Source organism: Anguilla anguilla, chromosome 14 (assembly GCF_013347855.1).
Source record: "Anguilla anguilla isolate fAngAng1 chromosome 14, fAngAng1.pri, whole genome shotgun sequence".
In the NCBI taxonomy this organism is placed as follows: Eukaryota; Metazoa; Chordata; class Actinopteri; order Anguilliformes; family Anguillidae; genus Anguilla; species Anguilla anguilla.
In genome coordinates this window covers 3,373,545-3,396,708 of record NC_049214.1, presented here as the reverse complement: position 1 = coordinate 3,396,708, position 23,164 = coordinate 3,373,545, and the positions used below count along the sequence as shown (strand labels likewise).

Below are 23,164 nucleotides of genomic sequence, written 5' to 3'. Positions count from 1 at the left end.
TAGATAACGGAATAGCGCGTGTGTACCTGTCTCTTCTAGATAACGGAATAGCGTGTGTGTACCTGTCTCTTCTAGATAACGGAATAGCGTGTGTGTACCTGTCTCTTCTAGATAACGGAATAGCGCGTGCGTACCTGTCTCTTCTGCCCGATCCTGTGGGCCCGGGCCTGGGCCTGCAGGTCGTTCTGGGGGTTCCAGTCGGAGTCGAAGATGACAACGGTGTCGGCGGAGGCCAGGTTGATCCCCAGACCCCCGGCGCGCGTGGAGAGCAGGAAGCAGAAATCCTGAGAGGAAGAGGAGAGGCTCTTACAGCTCCCAAACAGCAGGGCAGCAGGAATCCTACCGCATTCATTATTATTAGTTTGCTTGGCGAATGCCGCTGTTATTAAAACAGTTTACATTTCACTGACCGATTATTTTCGAAGTACCCTAAGTACCTGGGTGCTTTGAACAGCTTGTAATATTCATAGATATTTTTTTTTTAATGAATTCAGAAAATTAATTTTTAGAAAAGTACCTGCGAATATAACAGGTTGTTCAAAGCACCCACACGCACACACATACTGTAGACGCAGCACGCACGCGAACGCACGCACACACAGACACACACACGCACAGGCACACACACTTACTTCAGAGTTCTCCGCATTGAAATGATCCAAGGCTTGTTTCCTCATCTCTCCTTTTATAGAGCCATCCAGTCTCTATATGGAGAGAGCACGGAGATTACCACACAATAAACTACTGACTGCAAAACACTGATAATCCACACATCCATCTTTTGGAAGCCTCTCCTCACAGCATCCCGCATAAGGAAACAAAACCCAGGGAAAATGCTTTGTTGGACAGCGTGCGCGTATTTAAACAAGCCTTCGAATACCTGCTATCTCAGCACACGCCCAGCCCTTCAAACCAACATTTACTTTTTCACCATTTTATTGACTTAAACAGAAAGGCTCTGACCCATTTTCACAGTTCCAAGGAAGCAGGCAGACACTTAAATGATAACGTAGTAATTAAATTGATTATTTTTAAACCAAAAAAACATATAAAGTGATCCTCGGTTCGTTATTAAATTTTATTTGCGCAGCACCTTTCACACGATAACATCTCTGCCGAAGAGATGCGTGCTTCACAACACAGGCCTAGCAAAGCATTGGGGAAGAGGAAGGTGAGGAAGATGAACCCGGAAGGGGCGTTTTACGGAGCCGCGGCCGACCTGGAAGAGGAACTGCCTGCTCTTCAGGTACTCGGCCAGGATGTCCAGCATGCGGACCATCTGGGAGAAGATGAGCACGCGGTGACCCCGGTCCTTCAGCCGGAGCAGCAGCTTGTCCAGCAGGATCAGCTTCCCGCTGCTGCGGATCAGGTGCTGTTCGAGAGAGCGGCGGGGAGCAGCACGGTTAAGTCTGCGCTCACAGTGAGTGTTTAAGAGAGAATATTACATTACAGGCATATTACATTACATTACAGACGTTTAGCAGACGCTCTTATCCAGAGCGACTTGCACAACTCTTACATAGCATTTTACATTGTATCCATTTATACAGCTGGATATATATACTGAAGCAATGCAGGTTAAGTACCTTGCTCAAGGGTACAACGACAGCGTTAGGTTACAAGACCAGCTCCTCACCCATTACACTACACTGCTGCCTTCAGACTGTGTTCACAGGCGATGTTTACAGAACATCACATTTAAGTCTGCGCTCACTGTTCATGTGGTACTGCATGTGACCAGCTTAGGGAAAGTTAGACACGGGGTGCTATCCTAGGTCAAATGTTTTATCAAAAATAATTAAGACACCAGTAAAAATCCCGTACATTACCGACAGTTTGAAAAGAAACATTATTTTTTTGTCAGTATTCAGAAGTGCGTTCTTCCACGCGCACCTGCAGGGCCTCGGCCTTGTTGTAGAACTCGTTGTCTTCGGGCGGCTTGATGAGGTAGCAGTGGTTGCAGCACTTCTTCAGCTCCATCATGATGTTGAGGAAGCCCGACGTGCTCCCTTTGGTGCCTTTGCTCAGGGCCTTGTAGTTCCGGGTCAAGATCCACCTGCGCAAAGCAACGCTCAGTGAGAAAAGGTGGAAGGGGAGTGGTAAGGATGAGTAAGAGGTGGAAGGGGAGTGGTAAGGATGAGTAAGAGGTGGAAGGGGAGTGGTAAGGATGAGTAAGTGGTGGAAGGGAACTGGTAAGGATGAGTAAGAGGTGGAAGGGGAGTGGTAAGGATGAGTAAGAGGTGGAAGGGGAGTGGTAGGGATGAGTAAGAGGTAGAAGGGGAGTGGTAATGATGAGTAAGAGGTGGAAGGGGAGTGGTAGGGATGAGTAAGAGGTAGAAGGGGAGTGGTAATGATGAGTAAGAGGTGGAAGGGGAGTGGTAAGGATGTGTAAGAGGTGGAAGGGGAGTGGTAAGGATGTGTAAGAGGTGGAAGGGGAGTGGTAAGGATGAGTAAGAGGTGGAAGGGGAGTGGTAAGGATGAGTAAGAGGTGGAAGGGGAGTGGTAAGTATGAGTAAGAGGTGGAAGGGGAGTGGTAAGGATGTGTAAGAGGTGGAAGGGGAGTGGTAAGAATGAGTAAGAGGTGGAAGGGGAGTGGTAAGGATGAGTAAGAGGTGGAAGGGGAGTGGTAAGTATGAGTAAGAGGTGGAAGGGGAGTGGTAAGGATGAGTAAGAGGTGGAAGGGGAGTGGTAAGGATGAGTAAGAGGTGGAAGGGGAGTGGTACGTATAAGTAAGAGGTGGAAGGGGAGTGGTAAGGATGAGTAAGAGGAGAGGCCTCAATTGTAAAGCGCTTTGGATAAAAGCGCTATATAAATGCAGTCCATTTACATTTACCAGGTGGAAGGGGAGTGGTAGGGATGTGTAAGAGGTGGAAGGGGAGTGGTAAGGATGAGTAAGAGGTGGAAGGGGAGTGTTAAGGATGAGTAAGAGGTGGAAGGTGATTGGTAGGGATGTGTAAGAGGTGGAAGGGGAGTGGTAGGGATGTGTAAGAGGTGGAAGGGGAGTGGTAGGGATGAGTAAGAGGTGGAAGGGGAGTGGTAGGGATGTGTAAGAGGTGGAAGGGGAGTGGTAGGGATGTGTAAGAGGTGGAAGGGGAGTGGTAGGGATGAGTAAGCGGTAGACGGGGAGTGGTAGGGATGTGTAAAAGGTGGAGTTGGGGTGGCGCTCTCACTTGTAGTACTGCTTCTGAATGGCGCTCATCTCCACCCTGAGAATCTGCTCCACCTTGGCGGGGAGAGACTTCTCCACGTCCTTCTTCACCCTGCGCAGGAGGAAGGGCTCCAGCTCCTTGTGGAGGCTGGTGTAGCCCGAGTCCCGCCCCTTTCCGTGGTCCTGCTCAAACAGCTCCCAGGAGTGGAACCTGGAAACACGCATGTGCACACACACGCACAGGCACACAAACACAAACAAACAATGAAACTAAGTGCAAAACACACCTACTCAAACTACCCAGAATTCCAGAATATTCCAGAATTTTGCACAGAAGAGAAAAAAAAACAAACAGACATGTGTGTCATGAACTGAACATTCTAACGCTGATGTCACAATCACTACTGGCGACTGACAGCAGAAGAGTTCTAGAACACCAACAAAGAATTTTGAAATAAAAGCATTTCAAAAAACCGGCTCTTCCAACAGTTAAACAGCGGGGGGAGGGGGGGGGGGCAGGTGGAACTCACTTCTCGGGCATGATGAAGTGCAGGAGGGACCAGAGCTCCTTCAGCGAGTTCTGCAGCGGCGTGCCGGTGATGAGCAGGCGGTGGTTGGACTTGAACTCCATCATGGTCTTGTACAGGAGGGAGTCGTCGTTCTTCAGCCGATGGGCCTCGTCCACTCCGATGAAGGCCCAGTTCACATTTCCCAGGAATGACTGCCCGAAAAAGAACAGCGGCCAATGAGCATCATTATCAGTGCAATGATGCTCCGACCGAAATAATCAACTCCCCATGACCATCATTATCACCCCAATGTTACTCAGACAACGGAAAACTCTCCAGTCCAGTCAATGCCCGGCGATGAAACAGAACCCAGATCTGCCTGCGAGCCCAATGACAGGCAATCATGGGGATTCAATCACAGACACACTTAGACTGTCTAACAGAATCTGCATTTCAGTCAAAATCAAACTTCACTAGATTCATCTGGTGCCACATTTCAACTTTGCTCCAAAAATAATGTGAAAATAAGTTTTAATAAGTGATTGACACCCAGGTTTGCAACAGGTCAGACACAAGACATGGTACCTATGCTTTAAGTGTGCTAGTGTGGGTTGCAAATTTCTAGCATGTTAAATTCAGCTCAATCTAAGCATAGCAAGAAATCGAACCATGGGGACAGAGTGATACAACTTCAAGATGACTTTCCACAGTGACTTTTTAAACAGTGGTAAAGTAATAGCAATTAAGACTTCATTTTATGTATTTTCATTTTGATTAGCCTCAATAAAACATTACCAGGAGTTTCAGGGATTGTAAAGCACGTCCTTATTTCAAAATGCACAAGTTCACTTGCTCGTTAAAAAAGCCTCAACCTCCAGGCTGGGCACCAGAATCTTCAGCTTCCTGTTTATTGGATTTCCCCCCCAGTTTTAACAACCATTAAAGTTCAACTGAATCTAAAAACCTGCGCCTGGTTTGACTGAATTACATACATTAAACTGGCTAAGTGCATTTGATTGAATTTAGGGCAGAGAGGGACTGCCACAAAAAGAGTTTGACTTCCCAGCCACTAGAGGGAGTTTTTAGTCATTTCTGAGGATGCTGAGGATTTTCTAAGGCATTGGAGATTTGCAACTCACACCACTGGAAGGACCTCAGCTGAGACTAACTTCATGGCTCTACCATAGAATTCAATTTTATGCATTTGAAATAAAAGGCACATGGCATCAAGAATGTATTCTCATACAGCCAAACAGCCTTTTCCCAGCATTATTTGAAAAGACATTACTATCCTCTGACCATTTCTGTTGACCAGTTATGCTTCTAAAGAAAAAAACAGCATCAATTCAACAGGATGCAGGCACACGCACCTTGTCTTTGAGCAGGATTTCATACGTGGTTAGCAGTATGTTGAACTTCAGTCGCTTGTTCTGTGGGTGCATCCATTCGTGCGTTCTGATCTGTAGCAAAACAAAACACATTCCAACATCTAAACCACATTTTTACAAATAAACAGAACTTCAAACCAGTAAGGACAGTGCTCAAATACTTGACCACTTAGTAGTAAGTTATTAAACAACAGATCACCAGATGAGATAAACTGGCTACAAATCCAAAATAATCAGTATATGGTGTAAAAAAAAAATTAATAAATAAAAAAAAAAGTGGAGGCACTCAAAGGGAAAAACCGCTTCTCTCTTTATTTCCCATTTTCATTTTGCTCTCTAATCAAATCTGAACAGGGCAGTACGGTGAGACGCCCAACGTTTTGGCAGAGGGCCGTGCCGATTCGCCTTCCGCGCCAAGCGATTCGGGCGGGGGGGGGGGGATGCGTACCATGCTGCGGCTGCTGATGTCGCCCAGGTACACCACCACGTTCATATGGGGGGCCCACAGCTGGATCTCCCTCTGCCAGGAGGTGAGGGTGGACAGGGGCACCACCAGCAGGAAGGGCCCGTACAGCTGGTGCTCGTTGAACAGGTAGCTGAGGAAGCAGATGGTCTGGATGGTCTTGCCCAGGCCCATTTCGTCCGCCAGGATGCAGCTGTTTCCCCTGGAGGAACACACAGAGCGCGCAGAACAACACCGCGGGTGAGCGCCGAAACCAGGCCTCAGAGAGACACACACGCTGGGGGGGGGGGAGTGAGGGGGGGGGGCACTCCCAAACAGGTAAAACGCATCGCTTTGCACTGCAGCCAATTGGCAGATGCTCTTATACCCACAAGAGACTTACAAATTACAAAACATGAGCTTTACCATCAGGACTATAACAGCGCAGAGGTACCGCATAGACAAGACACAGCAGGTCCTGTTCATAACCAGTAACCGCATTTTCTATATGAATGATGTCGCCTATCAGCACAGACAAAGCAGAGCCCAGCTGAACGCACTTGCACCAGGAGTGGGCCATCCAGTTCAAGCTGTCCTGCTGGTAGTCCCTCAGCTCCAGGCCCTCTCCGCCGATGTAGGTCGGATGCTTCTTCATGGGCACGAACCGCGGCCTCTGCTTCAGCACCTACAGAGAGGGTAGGGGGGGAGAGGGAGGGGAGGGGGAGAGGGGGAGGGGGAGGGGGAAGAGGAAGGGGGAGGGGGGGGGGGGAGAGAGGGGAGGGAGAGAGGGGGGGGGGGGAGAGAGAGAGAGAGAGAGAGAGGACGAAGATTAGAAAAGGTAATGGTGCTCAGTCTGCAGTAAGACAGGCAGTCGCATGTCATCACCTGGTTATAAGGTTGATGGAGGTCTGTGTCAAAACCTCAAAGTGAATCGGGTAAAATCCAGCCCCCCAAAAAGTTCCTCTCTGCAGCTACTGTATGTCAAACCAGGGGTGGGGTGAGTTCAAGCCAGCCAGGGTTCCCTGGGGACCCCGCGGCATCGCCTCTTACCCACAATGCACCAGGCACCCCTGGGCCGCCAGGTGTTATCAGAGGAGTAGGGCCTCTCCCCGTGACTGACGCTGGAGCGTTTGTGGTGCAGCGTTTCCTGTGCTATCGCTGACATCAAGGCTAACGCATCATCGCGTCGCATGCGCTTCAGCTGCAATGCTGTTCGTACAGGTGCGGGTAACAGGGCAAACTCCAAGGGAAACAAAAAAAAGTAGTACAGGGGGTGGGGACAGACCGTTACATTTAAAAAAATAAAAATAAAAAAACCCCAAAAATAACAACAGCCTAAATGAGGGTGACTTCTTTCCATAAAGCTAAGGGGACTTTTACCTTGCAGTCCCGGGACGGGATGGTCTTGGACTGGTTCCTGCACATGTAGTCGTCGATGCACCTCTGGAACTTTCTGGAAAGGAGCGCCCCGTCCTCCCAGCTGCACTCCGAGTAGGACAGGCCCTGCCACTTGCACAGGTAGTCCGGGTAACCCGCGGCAGACTTCTGGTTCGAATGAGCTGGCACAAAAAACAAAAACAAAAACAACACACATTCAGATAACACCGTAAAGACGTGAATTTGAGTCGTGAACGCTTCCCGAATCGGATCTACGACGCTGGCGTCGATGGTACCCACCGATTATTCTTTCCACGATTTGGTACTGCGAGTGCAGGTCATCCATTAGCTCCTGTTGACAGTTGTAGTATTCCACATCCTCCGGGGAAGCTGCTTTTATCCTAAAATTTATAAAAAAAACAGCCACATATATGTTAACTTAGAACCAATAAACAACTCAACCAATGATACTTGACCGTATGATATTGCCCTTACGAGTAATGACAATGAACCGAAACTGACCACCGCGCCTCACAATACCCACAGTAAGTCACTCTGCACAGAGCCACGCAGAGGACATCGCACAGATATCAAATCGGAAACCGCGGTTCATAATTCAAATGCGCGGTCAGTAGCTCCCCACACGTCTTTCACACTTGACAAAAGGCCAGAATTTTCCTGAAAAGAGGATTCATTTGGAGTTCAAACCTTTTCTTTAACCACTTGGGGTGCTAATGTTGTTTGTCTAGGAGGGATTATTGCCCGCTGACTTCCACACTTGCCCCATTAGCAAGGCTACAGACAGTAATGGCCAGAGGAGGCAGCGGAAAGTTCACGACTCGACAACCATCCACACCTCGAGCCCATGGGCTAGCAACGTAGCGTAAAAACCAGCTGACAGTCCACCAGAAACAGGAGCCTTCCTAAGAGAATTACAGAGGAGGAGGCGAGAACAAATTGCAGGTCCTCAGAAGCTCCAAGGGGACTCACCATTTCCTCTTCTCCTGCTCCTTCTTCTTGAAGTTCTCCAGCTTCTTCATGCCCTTGACGTTCTGCAGCTTGAGGGTCTCCTCGGTCTCCCAGGTGTTGTGGATGTGGGACCACCCCTTCCACTTGATCAGGTACTGGTGCTCGCCCGGCTCCTTGGCCGGGTTGAAGTTCCCGTTGGGGTCCCCGTCCGCCTCCACCGCGTAGACCGTGGTGGTGCCCCCCGTGGCTTCCGGGAGAGAGAAAATGGGCGCCGTTAAAAATCGAGCGTCCCCCCCCCACCCCCCCCATGAGGATCTGGCTTTTCCAGACACTCACTCAATAAATCAATCAATCAATCAATCATTCAATCAAATTTTATTTGTATAGCGTGTTTCACAGCAATTGTCACAATGCGCTTAGCAGACAAGCCTGGCCTAGACCCCCCACAGGAGCAAGCCTAAAGCAACAGTGGCAAGGGAAAAACTCCCTGTGGCAGACACCTGGGAAGGAACCAGGCTCAAGGAGGGGGGGGGGGAACCCGTCCTTCTCTGGTCGGCTCAGGGTGTTGATTAGTGACCAACACGACCAACACTCGGCTTTTCACGCGGTGTTACTACGGAACAGAGGGGGGCCCCCCCCCCCCCCCCCCCCGTGTTACTAAAGACGCAGACCACTGGCGGTAAAGCCAGCGGGATGAAGCAACTGGATCAAATTTCAAACGGATTCGATTCAGTCTGAAATCTTATCCGAGTCCCGTGAAACGCCATCCGCTCCCCTGCTGACACCTCTACCTGGTGCAAACCAGGAAGCAAATACTCCTTTACCAGTAGTGAAAAAAAAACAATAATAATAATAGGCTCAAGTATGTATTTTTTTTTTTTTTTTTAATCTACTTAAATACTGGACAAAACAGACTCCTAGGACCCATCGGCTGAACGTGGGGCCTGCTTTTCAGCTAAACGCGCTCAGAAATCCTGCAGAAATCCTGCAGAAATGACTCACTTCCACTTCACTCCCCCACTCCCTCTGGAAACTTTCACTGTGACAACTTTGTGACAGCGCCACCGCCGGTGAAAAATAACAAGCAACTGATTATTTTGGACCCGATGGCAAAAAAAAAAAAAAAGTTCCACGTGGTCCTGGAGTGTCACAGGGACCACTGGTTTTTGTTCTCGCCTCAATTTAAGCGACCAATCAAAATTCGGGAAACCAGGTGAGGCGAGTTAACTGCTTAACCGACCGCCTTAATCGATCACCAACAAGAAACCAGCTGAGCCCGCGGCTCTCCAGGACCAGGGATGAAGACCAAGGCCCCAGACCTTTTTACGCGAAGCGAAAGGCTCACCTCCTCCTCTCCTCCACCGGACTTTTTTTTACACGACATAGCGTTTTAGGGCGACATAGCTCAGGAGGTAAGACCGATTGTCTGGCAGTCGGAGGGTTGCCGGTTCAAACCCCGCCCTGGGCGTGTCGAAGTGTCCCTGAGCAAGACACCTAACCCCTAACTGCTCTGGCGAATGAGAGGCATCAGTTGTAAAGCGCTTTGGATAAAAGCGCTGTATAAATGCAGTCCATTCACGCGAAGCGAAAGGCTCACCTCCTCTCCTCCCGGTCCTCATCTCCATCACCTTCTCCAGGGTCTCGAACTCGTCCTCCTCGGGCTGCGGGACGTCCTCCCCGCACACCTCCACCAGGTCGTCCGAGTCCGTCTTCATCTCCTCGTCCTCCTTGTAGCTCACGTTGACGGTCGCCTGGCGACGGGGGCCCGACAGCTTGGCCTTGTCGAACTCGTCCTCGTCGGAGGACGACCCCGAGCCCGAACCCGAGGTCTTTTTCCGCTGGGCTTTGCCCTTCTTTCCGTTTCGGACGCTGGCCCTGCGATGGGGGTTGGGGGGGGGGGGGGTAAAACGCACGGCTATACCACGTGGTACTTTAGGCACACCTCCTCTTTCACACTTCAAATTTACTTTTTTAAATAATAATAATTGCAAACGGAACAGTCAGCAGATGCAACGGCTGTCAAAAAGCAGACTCGTGAACTGGTTAAAAAATGTTTTCATCTTGACATCAGGATGCGGTAACAGCCAACACCCCTTCCTGGTTATGGACTGAGGCAGGGCTTCAGCAAGGCCTCATCTCTCCCTGCTCTTCTCTACTCACCTCTCTTCTCCTCTCATCTCTCTTTTCTTCTCCCAGCTCATCTTCTCTACTCTACGTATCTTCACCTATTAATCTGAAAACGAACTGCCCCGCCTACAATCCCACCACCAGATAAGGGAAGCAGAGCAGCAGCGATATTCCTAGGTGTTGCTGTTTTTTGGGCCTATCTACCTTTTCTTTTTTGCGATCAATATTTTTTATTTATTTCACAAAAATGACAACAATTCATCTACCTTTTCTTGTAGCATACTGAATCTATTACACCCGTCTGTTCCGATTATGGACGACTGCCACACAGCCCACCGTTTTGCATTCATGTGCATTACTATGAGTGTGTGTCAGTGTATTACCGGGTGGGTGTGTCAATGCTTTAAAGACTGTGTACCTAAGCTGTGGAGATTCTTATTTCATGCCTCATGTACTAAATCGCACAGCGAGAAGCAGGAAAGGGAGTATGGGCGGCACTGGCGTTGTACCCTTGAGCAAGGTACTTAACCTGCATTGCTTCAGTATATATCCAGCTGCATAAAGGGATGCAGTGTAAATGCTGGGTAAAAGTTGTGTAAGTCGCTCTGGATGAGAGCGTCTGCTAAAGGCCTGTGATGTAACGTAATGGAGATATTATGTAGCATTCTGTATACAAGAGCTTTCCTGCTTTTCACACAATTAAAAAGCTGAAAGCTGAACTAAATCAGGCATTACTCCACCTTCTAACACGGCTGAAGAGATACCCAGTGTAAGAGGGGGCCCAGTGTAAGAGGGGGCCCAGCGTTAGAGGGGGCCCGGCGTTAGAGGGGGCCCGGCGTTAGAGGGGGCCCGGCGTTAGAGGGGGCCCGGCGTTAGAGGGGGCCCACTGTAAGAGGGGGCCCAGCGTAAGAGGGGGCCCAGTGTTAGAGGGGGCCCAGCGTAAGAGGCAGTACGTACTTGTTAGTGGGCTTCCTGCTCTTGACTTTGTGGCTCGGCTCGTAGTCAGAGACGGTCTCGTCCGAGTTCTCGGCTTCGTCCGAGGAGTCCGAGCCGGACCCGGACCCCGAGCTGGAGTCAGAACCGGACCCGGAACCGGAATCAGACCCCGAGTCCGATCTGGAACCGCACGGAAAAAAAAGGGCTTCGTTAGGACACATATTTTTCACACACCTGTCGATTCAGGAAGAGAATCTAAATCTAACACCTCCACTGAAAAATCCCCCAAGAACATTACAGGCATTTTTTAAATTTATGAACTGAGTTGCGCATCATTGACTGAACTGAACTGATATGTCAGCCGAACTCAGCACTGGTTCACACATCGCTACACGAGCCACAGGTGGGCGAGCAGTTAGGCTAAAAAGCGGCGTTGCTGCAAAAGCCACATCAACACAACTGCAGCCCACATCTGCAGCCCACACATCCAGGATGTGATCGATGTCTCTGAAGCCCACCGCAACGTTTTCCCGCGAGATAACTCACCCCTTGTGCTTTCTTTTCCTCTTCGTCTGATTGGAGGAGTCATCGTCCGAGTCATCGCTGCTGGACGAATCCTGCAGGCGGGAAGACGTTTCGCAATAAACCACGAGGCCATTCATCTCAGGAGCAATTTACTTCCATTTTTCTACTCTAAACGTGTTTGTGCCCTTGGCTTTCCAGAACGTCTGAAAGATTCCTCCCATGGTGTTAATTGTATCCAGTACTGAGCAGTGGACAGATGATGCCCATCTCTATCCTTGCAGGCACAAGGCCAGGTCGATTAGCATATGGACTGAGGCTACTACTGCAGAGAGACAATTCCGTTTGTTCAAATGAGGTCATCAAAATTAAACAGTTCAAGCTGGAGGCCACTTCCGTTTGATTTGAGGAAGTTAAATTCAAATTCACAAAGTGAATAAAAAAAACCTGCATTCATGTTCCAGAGAGTTTTCAGCTTATGAACCGGATTTCAATTCATGTCCTAAACTGACTGATTAAAATCGAATTGACCCCAACCGCAAAATGGCTTATCAATGAAGAAACCGTTAAAACCTTACTACTACCATTAAAGTTTCAACCACTGTGAATGACAGTACATGGGCAGCATATGTTCTAGCAACAACCTTTGTGGAACCGTACATTGCACAATAACTGTTTGCCAAAAACTGAATGACATCCACCATCAAACTCTGGCCATTTTAGTACTACTAGCTCATTATCAGAGAGCTATGCACCCCTCTCACTGTAAACCATGCCAGCGCTGATTGGCTAGGAGAGAATGGGGCGTGGCTCTGCGTTGCAGACCTGGGTCAGATACTTACTTGAAAGACAAACCTTCAGACACAATGAAAATTCCTGCAGATTTTTCACAAAATCACACATTTGCACATATCAGTCAGCGACGAGTTTTCACCGAAAATGAATAAAATACCGAAACATTCCTCTGAAGCTTTTTTTCGTTTGTTTTTAAAAACAGTTGAAGGGCTTCAAATACATATTTCAGCCAGCTCTGCTGGTTCATAATGCTGGGAATGATGCCTCTTCCGATAGGCTGGGAAACCTTACGGGGGGCGGGGCTACGGGTGTGACAGTGGGCTGTGATTGGTCAATTACCTCATCTGAGCCACTGTCAGAAGAGCTCTGCTGTTGGTTCTGTGGCTGTTGCTGCTGCTGCTGCTGCTGCTGGAGCTGCTGTTTCCTGAGCATGGCCGACCGCTGTACAGCCAGGATACTGGGGTTCGACTTCCAGAACTGAGGGGGGAGGCAAAACAACAGCGCTCAGGGTCAGACAGCCACCCAAGTAACTTTACATCAGAAAGAAATATCCATCTTTACTCCTAAATCCCAATCAGAAACGCTGAATTGTGTCCATGCTCACAGTAACAACCACCTCAGTGAACTCCTGTGGAGACGCACGTGCTCACCTCCAAACCCACAGGCACTGATTATTCACACTCCACAGGCATTAAGCTCACTGACATCCCACCAACAGCCAAATATGCACACCCCCCCCCCCAAACCTCCACCCTGCACCCACACTTCTCACCTCCACCCACCTCCCCTAACCTCCACCCTGCACCCACACTCCTCACCAGCACCCACTTCAGCTAACCTCGACCCTGCACCCACACACTCTCCCCTCCTAACCTCCACCCACCTCCCCTAACCTCCACCCTGCACTCACACACTTCTCACCTCCACCCACCTCTCCTAACCTCCACCCTGCACTCACACACTTCTCACCTCCACCCACCTCTCCTAACCTCCACCCTGCACTCACACACTTCTCACCTCCACCCGCCTCTCCTAACCTCCACCCTGCACTCACACACTCCTCACCTCCACCCACCTCTCCTAATCTCCACCCTGCACTCACACACTTCTCACCTCCACCCACCTCCCCAAACCTCCACCCTGCACCCACACACTCCCCACCTCACCTAACCTCCACCCTGCACTCAAACACTCCTCACCACCACACACTTCCCTTAACCGCTACCCTGCACCCACACACTCTCCCCTCCTAACCTCCACCCACCTCCCCTAACCTCCACCCTGCACCCACACACTCCCCACCTCACCTAATCTCCATCCTGCACCCAGACACTCCCCACATCCCCATAACCTCCAACCGCCCCCCACACCCCTCTTCCCCCCCCCCCTCCACACACCCCTCCTCCCCGCCTCACCTCCGCCCCATCGATCTTGGCGGGCTTGTTCTCCGGCTGGCTCTTCTCCTTGGACTTCTCCGAGTCGGAGTCCGACTGGCTGCCGGAGTCCGACCCGCTCCCCGAGTCGCTGCTTCCCGATTGGCTGCTGCTGCTGCTGCTGCTGGAGCTGGACCCCGACCCGGACCCAGACCCCGACCCGGACCCGGACTCGTCGTCAGAGTTACTGCGGAGACGGCCGGGACGGGAGGGTCATTACAACTGCGCACACTATGGAATTATGGGTAGCATTGCTCCCACATCGCGGTTCCACATGTCCTTCCAAACAGACTTGGCACAGCCCAGCTGGGACCTGCACTAATAAAGCCAGCTCACACCACAGCACATGGGCCCGTTACTGCAGGAATATCATCAAAGTGACCCGTTTTGTGAACCCCCCCCAACTCCCCCGCCCCGCCCCCACTCACCCCGCCCCGCCCCGCCCCACCCCACCCCACCCCACCTCCACTCACCCCCCGACCCCTCAGGTAGGAGTACCTTGATTCTGCACTGCTGTTGCTCACACTGTCCTCCTCGCTACGCCCATCCATCTCCAGGCCTCCCCAAAATCACGTCTTCAAAAAAAAGCTGTCAGTCCAGGCCGCTCTTGAATGGTCACAAACACGGAAGGTCTCCTATTCGGTGTGGATCACCTGTAAAAAAAAAAAAATAACAACAGCACATTTCAAAAACAAGTCGTTTGCGGCGTTTCCCGTATTTTACGTGAGCTTGTTTAAACTCAGCAGGGGGTTTCTACATTTAGAGCATCCTCGCTAAAAGTTTAAGAGTCTCCAAAGTCCTCTTCCTGGAAACTGGGCACAGCAAGACTGAAATAACTTGTTAATTTGTTAAGTAGCTCTGATCAGAGAACCAGTGTTTTGACTATTTTTTATTTTAATCCACAACTTAACCTTTTCATTGAAAGCCTGGAATACTGTATGTTGCAGAGGTACACTGCAAGTTACTTTCTACTGACCCATAATGCAAAAGGATCATCAAGAATTCAAAATAAACAAATAAATAAAACGAAATCACCAACTGTGCCCATAACCACTGATCTGTTGCGTGGAGCACCGTCAGACCAATCTTGAGCCAAGATAAACACAGAATTGACCCACGCTGCAAACTACATCCCTGGCCCAGAAATAGACTTTTTACCCAATTTCACACATAAGACCAGTAACATGTAACGTGCTCATGACCACCTGGGGCGACATAGCTCAGGAGGTAAGACCGATTGTCTGGCAGTCGGAGGGTTGTCGGTTCAAACCCCGCCCTGGGCGTGTCGAAGTGTCCTTGAGCAAGACACCTAACCCCTAACTGCTCTGGCGAATGAGAGGCATCAATTGTAAAGCGCTTTGGATAAAAGCGCTATATAAATGCAGTCCATTCACCTAGGTACAGCCAAATGGAGCCAATACAGCTAGCAATCCCGTTAGCAAGCAGGACAACGCTAATCGTGCTCATTGCACCTTTATGAGTGGAAGCGGTTGGCCCTCACGTTTCAGACCAAACCAGTTTCAATGAAAACACCTGGAAAGGTACAATCCAGTAAATTTGGGTAGGATTTGCATAAACTAACTTCTAAATAACTTTTTTTTAAACGAATAATCCAATTCTGTGACAGTCCGACTACATCTCTGCCGTAAATCCAACCAATTTGGTTGTTCAGGTGCACACTTCAGGCTACTTTTCTTTCTTTTCTTTTTTTAACAATCCAGTTTTACCGCTGGATATTTTACTGAAGGGATTCAGACCATACCTCGCACAAGGGCTCGACCGCAGTGCCCCGCTCGAGAATTGAACCTGCAGTCCCAGGTAAAAGCACAGTCTGAGGTAAGACTCGAGAATTGAACCTGCAGTCCCAGGTAAAAGCACAGTCTGAGGTAAGATTCAGGAATTGAACCTGCAATCCCAGGTAAAAGCACAGTCTGAGGTAAGACTCGAGAATTGAACCTGCAGTCCCAGGTAAAAGCACAGCCTGAGGTAAGACTCAGGAATTGAACCTGCAGTCCCAGGTAAAAGCACAGTCTGAGGTAAGACTCGAGAATTGAACCTGCAGCCCCAGGTAAAAGCACAGTCCCAGTGCCGTGATGTCATACGGCCTTCCCTTCGAAAAACACGATCCGCGCAAGCTGTGTGGAAAGGGCCGGAATTCCAGCCTAGCCTAGCCCGACAGGGATGCACACGGGCCTGGAATTAAAACCTGACAGTCTGCACTCTCTGCAATACATAATCTCACCTTCACCGTTTCCTTTCAAATCCAGTGTGCTGGGGTACAGAGCCAAAACAGCAACAACAAAAAAACAGTGTCACTGGCCCAAAACATGGACTTACACGACATTTACATATAGCAAAATTCACGCATTTGCCAAGGTTGTCATGCACAACAGTCAGGTGTGCAGCGAGGTAATGTGTGTGTGGATGGCGGGGGCGGGGGGCGGGGGGCGGGGCCGGGGGGGACGCAGTCATGCCTGAATGTTTACGTACAGGTGCCTCTGACCTGGTCTTCTGTGTAAACTCAGCAGAATGCAAATTTACAAGATCGCTTGTTGTGCTACCGAAACTCCAGTCTGCAAATTTCGTGAACCACTTTCGTGTACCTTCTGCAGAATCCTCCCCACGGGCTCCACAGAACCCGGACACTTTCCAAAATTTACTTCTTAAGATGTTCAGGAGAGATAATCAGGTCGTTAACAGATGTTTTCAGATGTCATTACCAGATGCTTTCAGCCATGATGCAACAGCTTGAGTTTTTGCACATCCAGTTTGTAAACAGTCACAACAGAGGCCAAAAAATCACAGCAATGAGATTTCACCTGAAGGGCGAAGGTGAAAGTTTTAAAACACCCCAAATAAAATACGCAGCTGTGTTTATTTACTATTTTTAACGTTTAAGTTTTTTCCCGTTCGAGTGAAACTAATTTTTTTTGACAACCGAATTATGCTTCAATTGTGGATTTCTTAAAAGCCCCCAGTGAGGAAGTTCTCATTTACTTGTTACATGCAGTTGCTTTAAAAAGTTAAACTTGTGGATCTGGGGAGGATTCAAACAGGAGACAGGAGGGGGGCGGGGCTAAACTCTGGCACATCAGAGAAGATGTACAGGAAGGAGGGACTGAGAAGACAATAAATAAAGGTAAGAGAGGTAAGAAAAACACACCCGTCTTAGCGCAAACGTTCCCAATTTGGTAGGTATAACGAACTCTGCAATACATAATCTACACCATACCTTAAAGCAAATGCTTGGAAGGCTGTAACACTTTTCATTTCATAAGAAGCTAATCGGTGATTCGGACCACAAAGAAATGAATGTGTCTCCACAGTGGCTATTTATTCATCTTGATAAAAAGTTGGATTTAGATCATTCTACAGCTAGAAGTAGCTAATTAGTCTATGGCTGGGTACTCAATTCTGACTTGTCAGTGAGCAGTCATTATGTCTACATAATGACCACCACATACTGACGGCCATTTCACAACAGATTACAGCACCAGTTTGATGGTACAACACAGCACCGTGGATATTGTTTCTCACTTTGATACTGTTCTGGTGGTATAAAATTAAATTTAATATCAATTACACCGGTTGAACGTGAGTGGAAGAAAGATCACACGGATATTTATTTTAGAAGACTACAATGACAATGCATGCCTCTATCTTGAGGCTGAGCAGTTCACAGACACTGTTGAAAAGTCGTGCTAATGCTGGTGTCTGCCTCCTTGCGTTGCTAAGTTACAGTTTGATGATCAGTTTAAGTTAACTCTGCAGCTGATTAGATCTTCAATGAAGCTCTGTATGTAGGCCTACAATCTGCCAGGTCGTTGCTCCTTTAAAAATATGTGTTTTCACCCGGACGTAACTTTACTTATTTAAAATTTCATAAATAATAGCCTAATAATAATAATAAACTGTGACAAACAGGTGAACATAAACAACATCACCGTGGGCAACAAACTCGAGTGACACTCCACCAAGGTCGTGTTCACACTACCGTTTGGGTATCCGATTTCGATCATTTAACATTACGCTAAGGATAAAAACGTTTCCATCATACGAAATCATAAACATCCAACAGCTCCACCGAGGTATACTGCCACAAGAGAAAAACAAGGCAAATCCGTGCGTTGGTTCTAATGCATACCCACAGCATGAAGAGGGTATGCATTAGATGCACCATTTCACTCCACTATGTCCCGACTGTTAAAACACTCAATCTATGCGCCTGACACTAATGGGGGCACGGTAAAAGCAGCATAAATAAATAAATAAATAAATAAATAAATAACTAAATAAATAAATAAATAAAATGGAAAATACATAATGGTGGCAAGCCAACTATTGACTGGTAGGTTTTCGTAATGCTAGCTGACGAATTTCCATCATTATTTAGGCCTCATCAGTAAAAACGTGGTCCCTAAACTGTCAAGCTTTTGAGCTTAAAATGCCATTTTATGAAGTTAACTCTCTTGGCACTGCCTGGCTGCCCAGCTTACACCTGATCTGCTACGTTTGCTTAATTTTCCCGCTCAAAATAAACCGAAAAGTGCGGAACCTGAAAGCGGAACGCTGGTGTTGTCCTTGTGCACGGACACATACAATTTGCATGCAGTTTGTTTGGAAGAACAATTTAATGTCAATCCACCCACTTCCCAGCTGATCGTGTACTCAGAAGATTACAAATCTGTGAAAGTTTTACAGCTTAACGCAGACACTGTGCAACTTGAAACTAAACAATGTAATGATCAAAACAACTGCATTTCCAGAATTCAGCAGATGGAGAGGACTATGATTATGCTACTTTTTGAACATCACATTTTGACTTAATTTACATCATCAGAAGAAATTCAAATGTGGGACCCCTCTGGTGCATGTTTAGCCTAATATTGCCCCATCATATTGGGCTACAATCTTAGCATTGGGCTAATAACACTAAGTTCATTTTAAGATATTATGGTTTGAAACCCACAAGAGTGAAAAACGAGAAGACAATGAATTGGGCACAGAGGATTCACTATCCCAATAGTGAACTCTCCCTGCCCCAAGATGAGCCATCCAAACCTTTACATTTCTGTCACCTTTAATAAAACTTTAAAGTTACCTTCAAAAATCTAAAAATCCTTGCAAGGGAAAAATTACCACCTCTATCTGAATAATTCATTACATAAAACATATTTTTTTGCAAATAGTTGCCTTTGTTGTCCACCTCAACATGTTAACAGTATAAGCCAACTTTCAAAAAGACCAAGCTTGTCATACTAACATGGGTGAGATTTAATACAGAATGAAAAACTAGTCAAGATGCCAAGCAATAAAACCGAGTGGCAAATATTCGACGGGATTTTAATTTCACATTCAGGGTAAAAAAAAACAAAGGCTGGGAAACGACCATCAAGCATTTGATCAGACATTTTTTTCCCCCCATGAATGAATCTTTGTTTTGAACGTGGGCTGACAGAACCCATCTCTGGAAGGCTGAAGTCCGATATTCTTAACCAGAGTTCTGTAAATGACTGGATGGAGCGGTTAAATTGTTTCAATTAAAGCAGGAAACTGTTGATTCCAGGTAGCAAAGTGTTCAAATGGAAGATAACCCTAGCTTTAGAGCCTGTAGTCCCCATGCAGGCCACTCTTGACATAAAATAACACGGTTCTTGGCTAAATGTTCCCGTGTCATTTTCTCCCTTGTCGTAAGTTAGTAAGAATTAAGAATTAAGAATATTAAGAATAGGCATTCAAATTATCTGGAGTGCATGAATACATATACAAAAAAAGGGATGCTCAGCTCCAAAAACATGACTGTCCCATCAATTTTACTGTAGTCTTACACTGAGAACCAATGGGGCCAAGTCCCCAGTAAGCAGTATCACACAATCTCGCAAACCGTGTTTTTACATTCTAATCCCAAAACGTTTTACAAATAAAATAAATAATAATTTAATTCAATTTTAATCTTTTCCCTTAAAATGAAAACATTTTGAAAATTGTCAAATATTAATGTTTGAGGATATGTATTAACGGAAGATTCCACAGCAAAAGAAGCTTAGATATTGAAAGTCATATTCAGTTTGAAATCAAGCCTGCAGAACACACACAGGCCTACAGAATCCCACAATAACCTGAAACAGGACATACCTCATTCATGATCTAACTAAAACCAACTTTGCTCAACAAATCTTCCCGTTCGGTACTGCATTATCCTTCACAGTACAGTGTCACTAAAAAGAATATTTGCAAAAAATAAAATAAGAAAGTTAAATACTGAAGCTTAAGTATGCACTCTAATAAAATGCATTTTCATTTTTGTTCTTCCCCCAATTCTCTCTAATATTAAATTCCTGGAGGGCCAGTGTGTATGTTGGGTTTAGTGACAGCCAATTACCCAGGCTAAATTCTTCCAATTAACCACTTAGCTGTGTACATTTACACTGACATCCTTCCCACAACACATGTCCATGGGGCATATGAACAATCATCTGACGTAACACATCATTTAATTAGCCTCCAGAAGTCGAAGTATATAACCACGTCTGATCAAGTAAACAAAATACTCTACATGTACAACCTTCCCAAAGTTAGGTCTGACAACCCTGCTTTAACAGGCTATAGTTTTACTAAATAATATCTAAAATGAATTACTGAACTCCTGAAGTTGCCCAACAATTTAAAAACAAAGACATATATACAGTAATAATGATAACGATGATTGATCATGTACCTGTTAAATGAACGGGAAGCTATAAACTATAGATGCATTTCTCTCAGCTTGGTGTACATAATGTAATACCTGTGGCGTTTCCACAATACTAACCTATTCAGTATTTCCTTTACTGCACCGGCAATATCATGACCAGTTAGGCGAATTTATACACACTGTACTGTTAATTTGGTTACTTTGTGCAAAACAATGCAGAAAATACACAAAACATTCCGAAATACTTTATAAATTGAGCTTCTTCGGCACGTGTGCCGCCTATGATGTCACTTTCGATTCCTAGCCTCGTTGAAGTGTCACGTTTTTGTTTTGTTTTTCAAGCAATCTTCGTTTGATTCAAGAAAAACCAATGAGAGAATGTTTTGTTTCCAGCAAACTGCATTGTTATTAAACAGGAAAAACCTACGTTGTGTGCCGAATACCCAGTGTTTAGACATGTAGGCGAACAGTATACCGCTACCTTTCAAGTTTTCTGTCGCTGGTTCGCTAACGTTAGCAAGCTATCGTTCATAAGGATTTAGACGCTATCATAAGGGAACAAATGGTACGCATTTACAATATAAACGTAAATCTGCTATTGTTTATTCATCCCTACCATACACTTTAAAATTAAATTTCTTACATTCTAACATAAAGGTTATATTAGCAAGTACATAGCTAACTGGCTAGCTTGTCACCTAAGCATCATCAATCAAACTTCTCGTTACATGTGTAACGTTAGCTGGCTGGCTAACTGAAGCAGGATGTTAGCTAACCAAACGAGACCATGCTCGTGTTATAACGTATGGTTTCATCAAATCAGCAAGAAAGAAAAATAGCCAACTAGAATATATATGTCCACGCTCTCCCTAGTTTCTTTAAATTAGCTAGCTTACTCTTTGGCGATCAAGAACACAATCCAGCATGGCTCCCTGACCCAGGTTTCGCACGTAACCTTTTCCTATGTTAGCTGACAGCTAAGGATCGGCTTTAGACTTCAGCTCGCTAACGTTAGCTAGCAACCGTTCGCTTTCAAGAATCGTGTTCTTGGAAGCTAGTGAGCTAACTTTTTATAAAAAACCAGGAAGACTGAAAATACACCGAAAAACACTTCAAACGTCAAAACATGGCCCAAATAAACTCCGATCGAGCCATTTTAGCGCGCAATATATGGATTACATGTGAGAAACTCTGGGCCCAATCTAATCTACCATTGCAAAACATTAGCTAGCCAGAAGCACATCACTCCGACCGCAAAGGCCCGATGCGAGGCCTGCACAGCGTGCTTGAGTTTCAGGCGGACTCTCCTGGACAATGATACGCATCGCCTCTGCATGAGCTCCACGGCAAGCTACTGTTCTTCGTCCGTTCTCGCTGGACTAGCCGAAAACGGTAAACCGCACTGAAAATGCCTTTCTCGAAAAGCCGAAATTGTCGCCACTTGCCTAGCAATCTCCCATTATCAGTGTGAATTACCCGCGGTACATTTAAAATCACACTCGCAGTCGCACTGATATTAGCCAGCTAGCGGATACTTATTGTGGATAAAAGTAGCCAAGTTAGCCAACACGTTAGCTAGGTAGCGAACTTTGTGCTTTATTTTGTTTTAGCAAGCAAGTCAAATCGCCTCAATTTCTCATTAGCTGTCGATAGCCAGTTATTTGCAAAATAACCAGCCAGTTGGCCATTTTTTAGCGATTTGCGGTCAGTCGACTTGGCTAGAGAGGGAGCCAGTGATTAGCTACCACTTCAGGACAGTAAGTTGTGCATTTATTACCCACGTTTAAGTTAAGGTTATGAACATAGTGCAGCTAGCCTGCTTGATGTCTATTCCCTTGCTTTCTATCATCCATCACCGTGACCTCGCAAATATTTACACATCGCACTTGCTAATCTAGTCGTCGGTTCCCGCAGTGTCTGGGTAGCTATGTTAGCATGCTACGCGCTTGTGTTCAACAACAATCGCCCGCACTTCCCAGATCTAGCCAACACCGTGTAGCCATCCAGCCAGCTACCTAACTAAGAAAATTAACCTAGCGAGCTTCATTTACGAAAACGAGGATACCGTTACTGGCTTTTTCGGAAAATCAAACTCATTATAGTCTCGTTTTTCGTTCGTACCTGGCTCCTGTAAGTTGCCAGTCTGTCTCCCCGTCTGGGTCCGACTTTTGAGGTCCTTTTTTCTCGCAGGCTAGCTAGCTAGCTAGCTAACAATTTTATTTTCTTTGCTAGCAGCCTGCTAGCCAGCTCCCGTAGAGAGCTGCTCCAACAAATTCGAGCCGACTGCGAGCCAAGCTTCCTTGATTCCTCCCTCAGAAAAAATAAAATTGTTTTCTTTAAAGTTTTCTTTTCCGTATTCGGGGCACAGTATTCTTCGATCAAAAGATTGCAGATTGAAAGCAGTTCAGCTATGCGTCCTAACATTACCGGCCTCCGCCATGACGCCGTCCAGCTCTCACCGATCTGGAGTGTGGAAACCCCGGGCAGTGACGTCACGACGACGCTCGCATTCCCCCTCAAAACTACACAAACAGCCAGGACGAAGAAACAGGGGAAGGGATGAAAAGTGGTGGCTTTTGGGGGGTGCTGGGTTCCAGAAATGTCACTGCCATAAAAACCAGATAATCGAATGCAACGAACGAACGACTTTGCAGACTTTTACATCTCAGTACCCCCATTCCCCTCTGTGGGGTCCACATATTTCCGGAACCACTCACGTAATGTTATGTAAATAAAACAAACTTTTTCAAGCACAATTTTTCTCTGGTCGACGGAAGACGTCGTCAAAACCAGTTCCCCCTCCCCCCACAACAGAAGATGCAAT

General features: G+C 46.9%; 1 protein-coding gene across 2 annotated transcripts in view; it reads right to left on the bottom strand.

The window, feature by feature from the left end:
• Window positions 1-22,822, bottom strand: part of chd1 (chromodomain helicase DNA binding protein 1) — a 37,651-nt gene extending 14,829 nt beyond the window's left edge. The window contains exons 1-19 of one of the 2 annotated variants that reach the window (XM_035392098.1): window positions 22,462-22,822; window positions 14,145-14,299; window positions 13,629-13,833; window positions 12,553-12,690; window positions 11,443-11,513; window positions 10,918-11,076; window positions 9,431-9,708; window positions 7,855-8,080; window positions 7,165-7,265; window positions 6,868-7,046; window positions 6,048-6,172; window positions 5,494-5,710; window positions 5,028-5,117; window positions 3,679-3,869; window positions 3,171-3,359; window positions 1,894-2,056; window positions 1,220-1,372; window positions 633-704; window positions 135-284 (exon numbers count right to left, since the gene is read on the bottom strand). In XM_035392098.1, coding sequence (XP_035247989.1) covers window positions 135-284; window positions 633-704; window positions 1,220-1,372; window positions 1,894-2,056; window positions 3,171-3,359; window positions 3,679-3,869; window positions 5,028-5,117; window positions 5,494-5,710; window positions 6,048-6,172; window positions 6,868-7,046; window positions 7,165-7,265; window positions 7,855-8,080; window positions 9,431-9,708; window positions 10,918-11,076; window positions 11,443-11,513; window positions 12,553-12,690; window positions 13,629-13,833; window positions 14,145-14,197 — 2,760 coding nt within the window. In that variant the 5' untranslated portion in view covers window positions 14,198-14,299; window positions 22,462-22,822. The remainder of the gene's footprint in view (window positions 1-134; window positions 285-632; window positions 705-1,219; window positions 1,373-1,893; window positions 2,057-3,170; window positions 3,360-3,678; window positions 3,870-5,027; window positions 5,118-5,493; window positions 5,711-6,047; window positions 6,173-6,867; window positions 7,047-7,164; window positions 7,266-7,854; window positions 8,081-9,430; window positions 9,709-10,917; window positions 11,077-11,442; window positions 11,514-12,552; window positions 12,691-13,628; window positions 13,834-14,144; window positions 14,300-22,461) is intronic. The other variant, XM_035392097.1, reaches the window with a different exon arrangement.
• Between the last annotated feature and the right edge of the window lie 342 nt (window positions 22,823-23,164).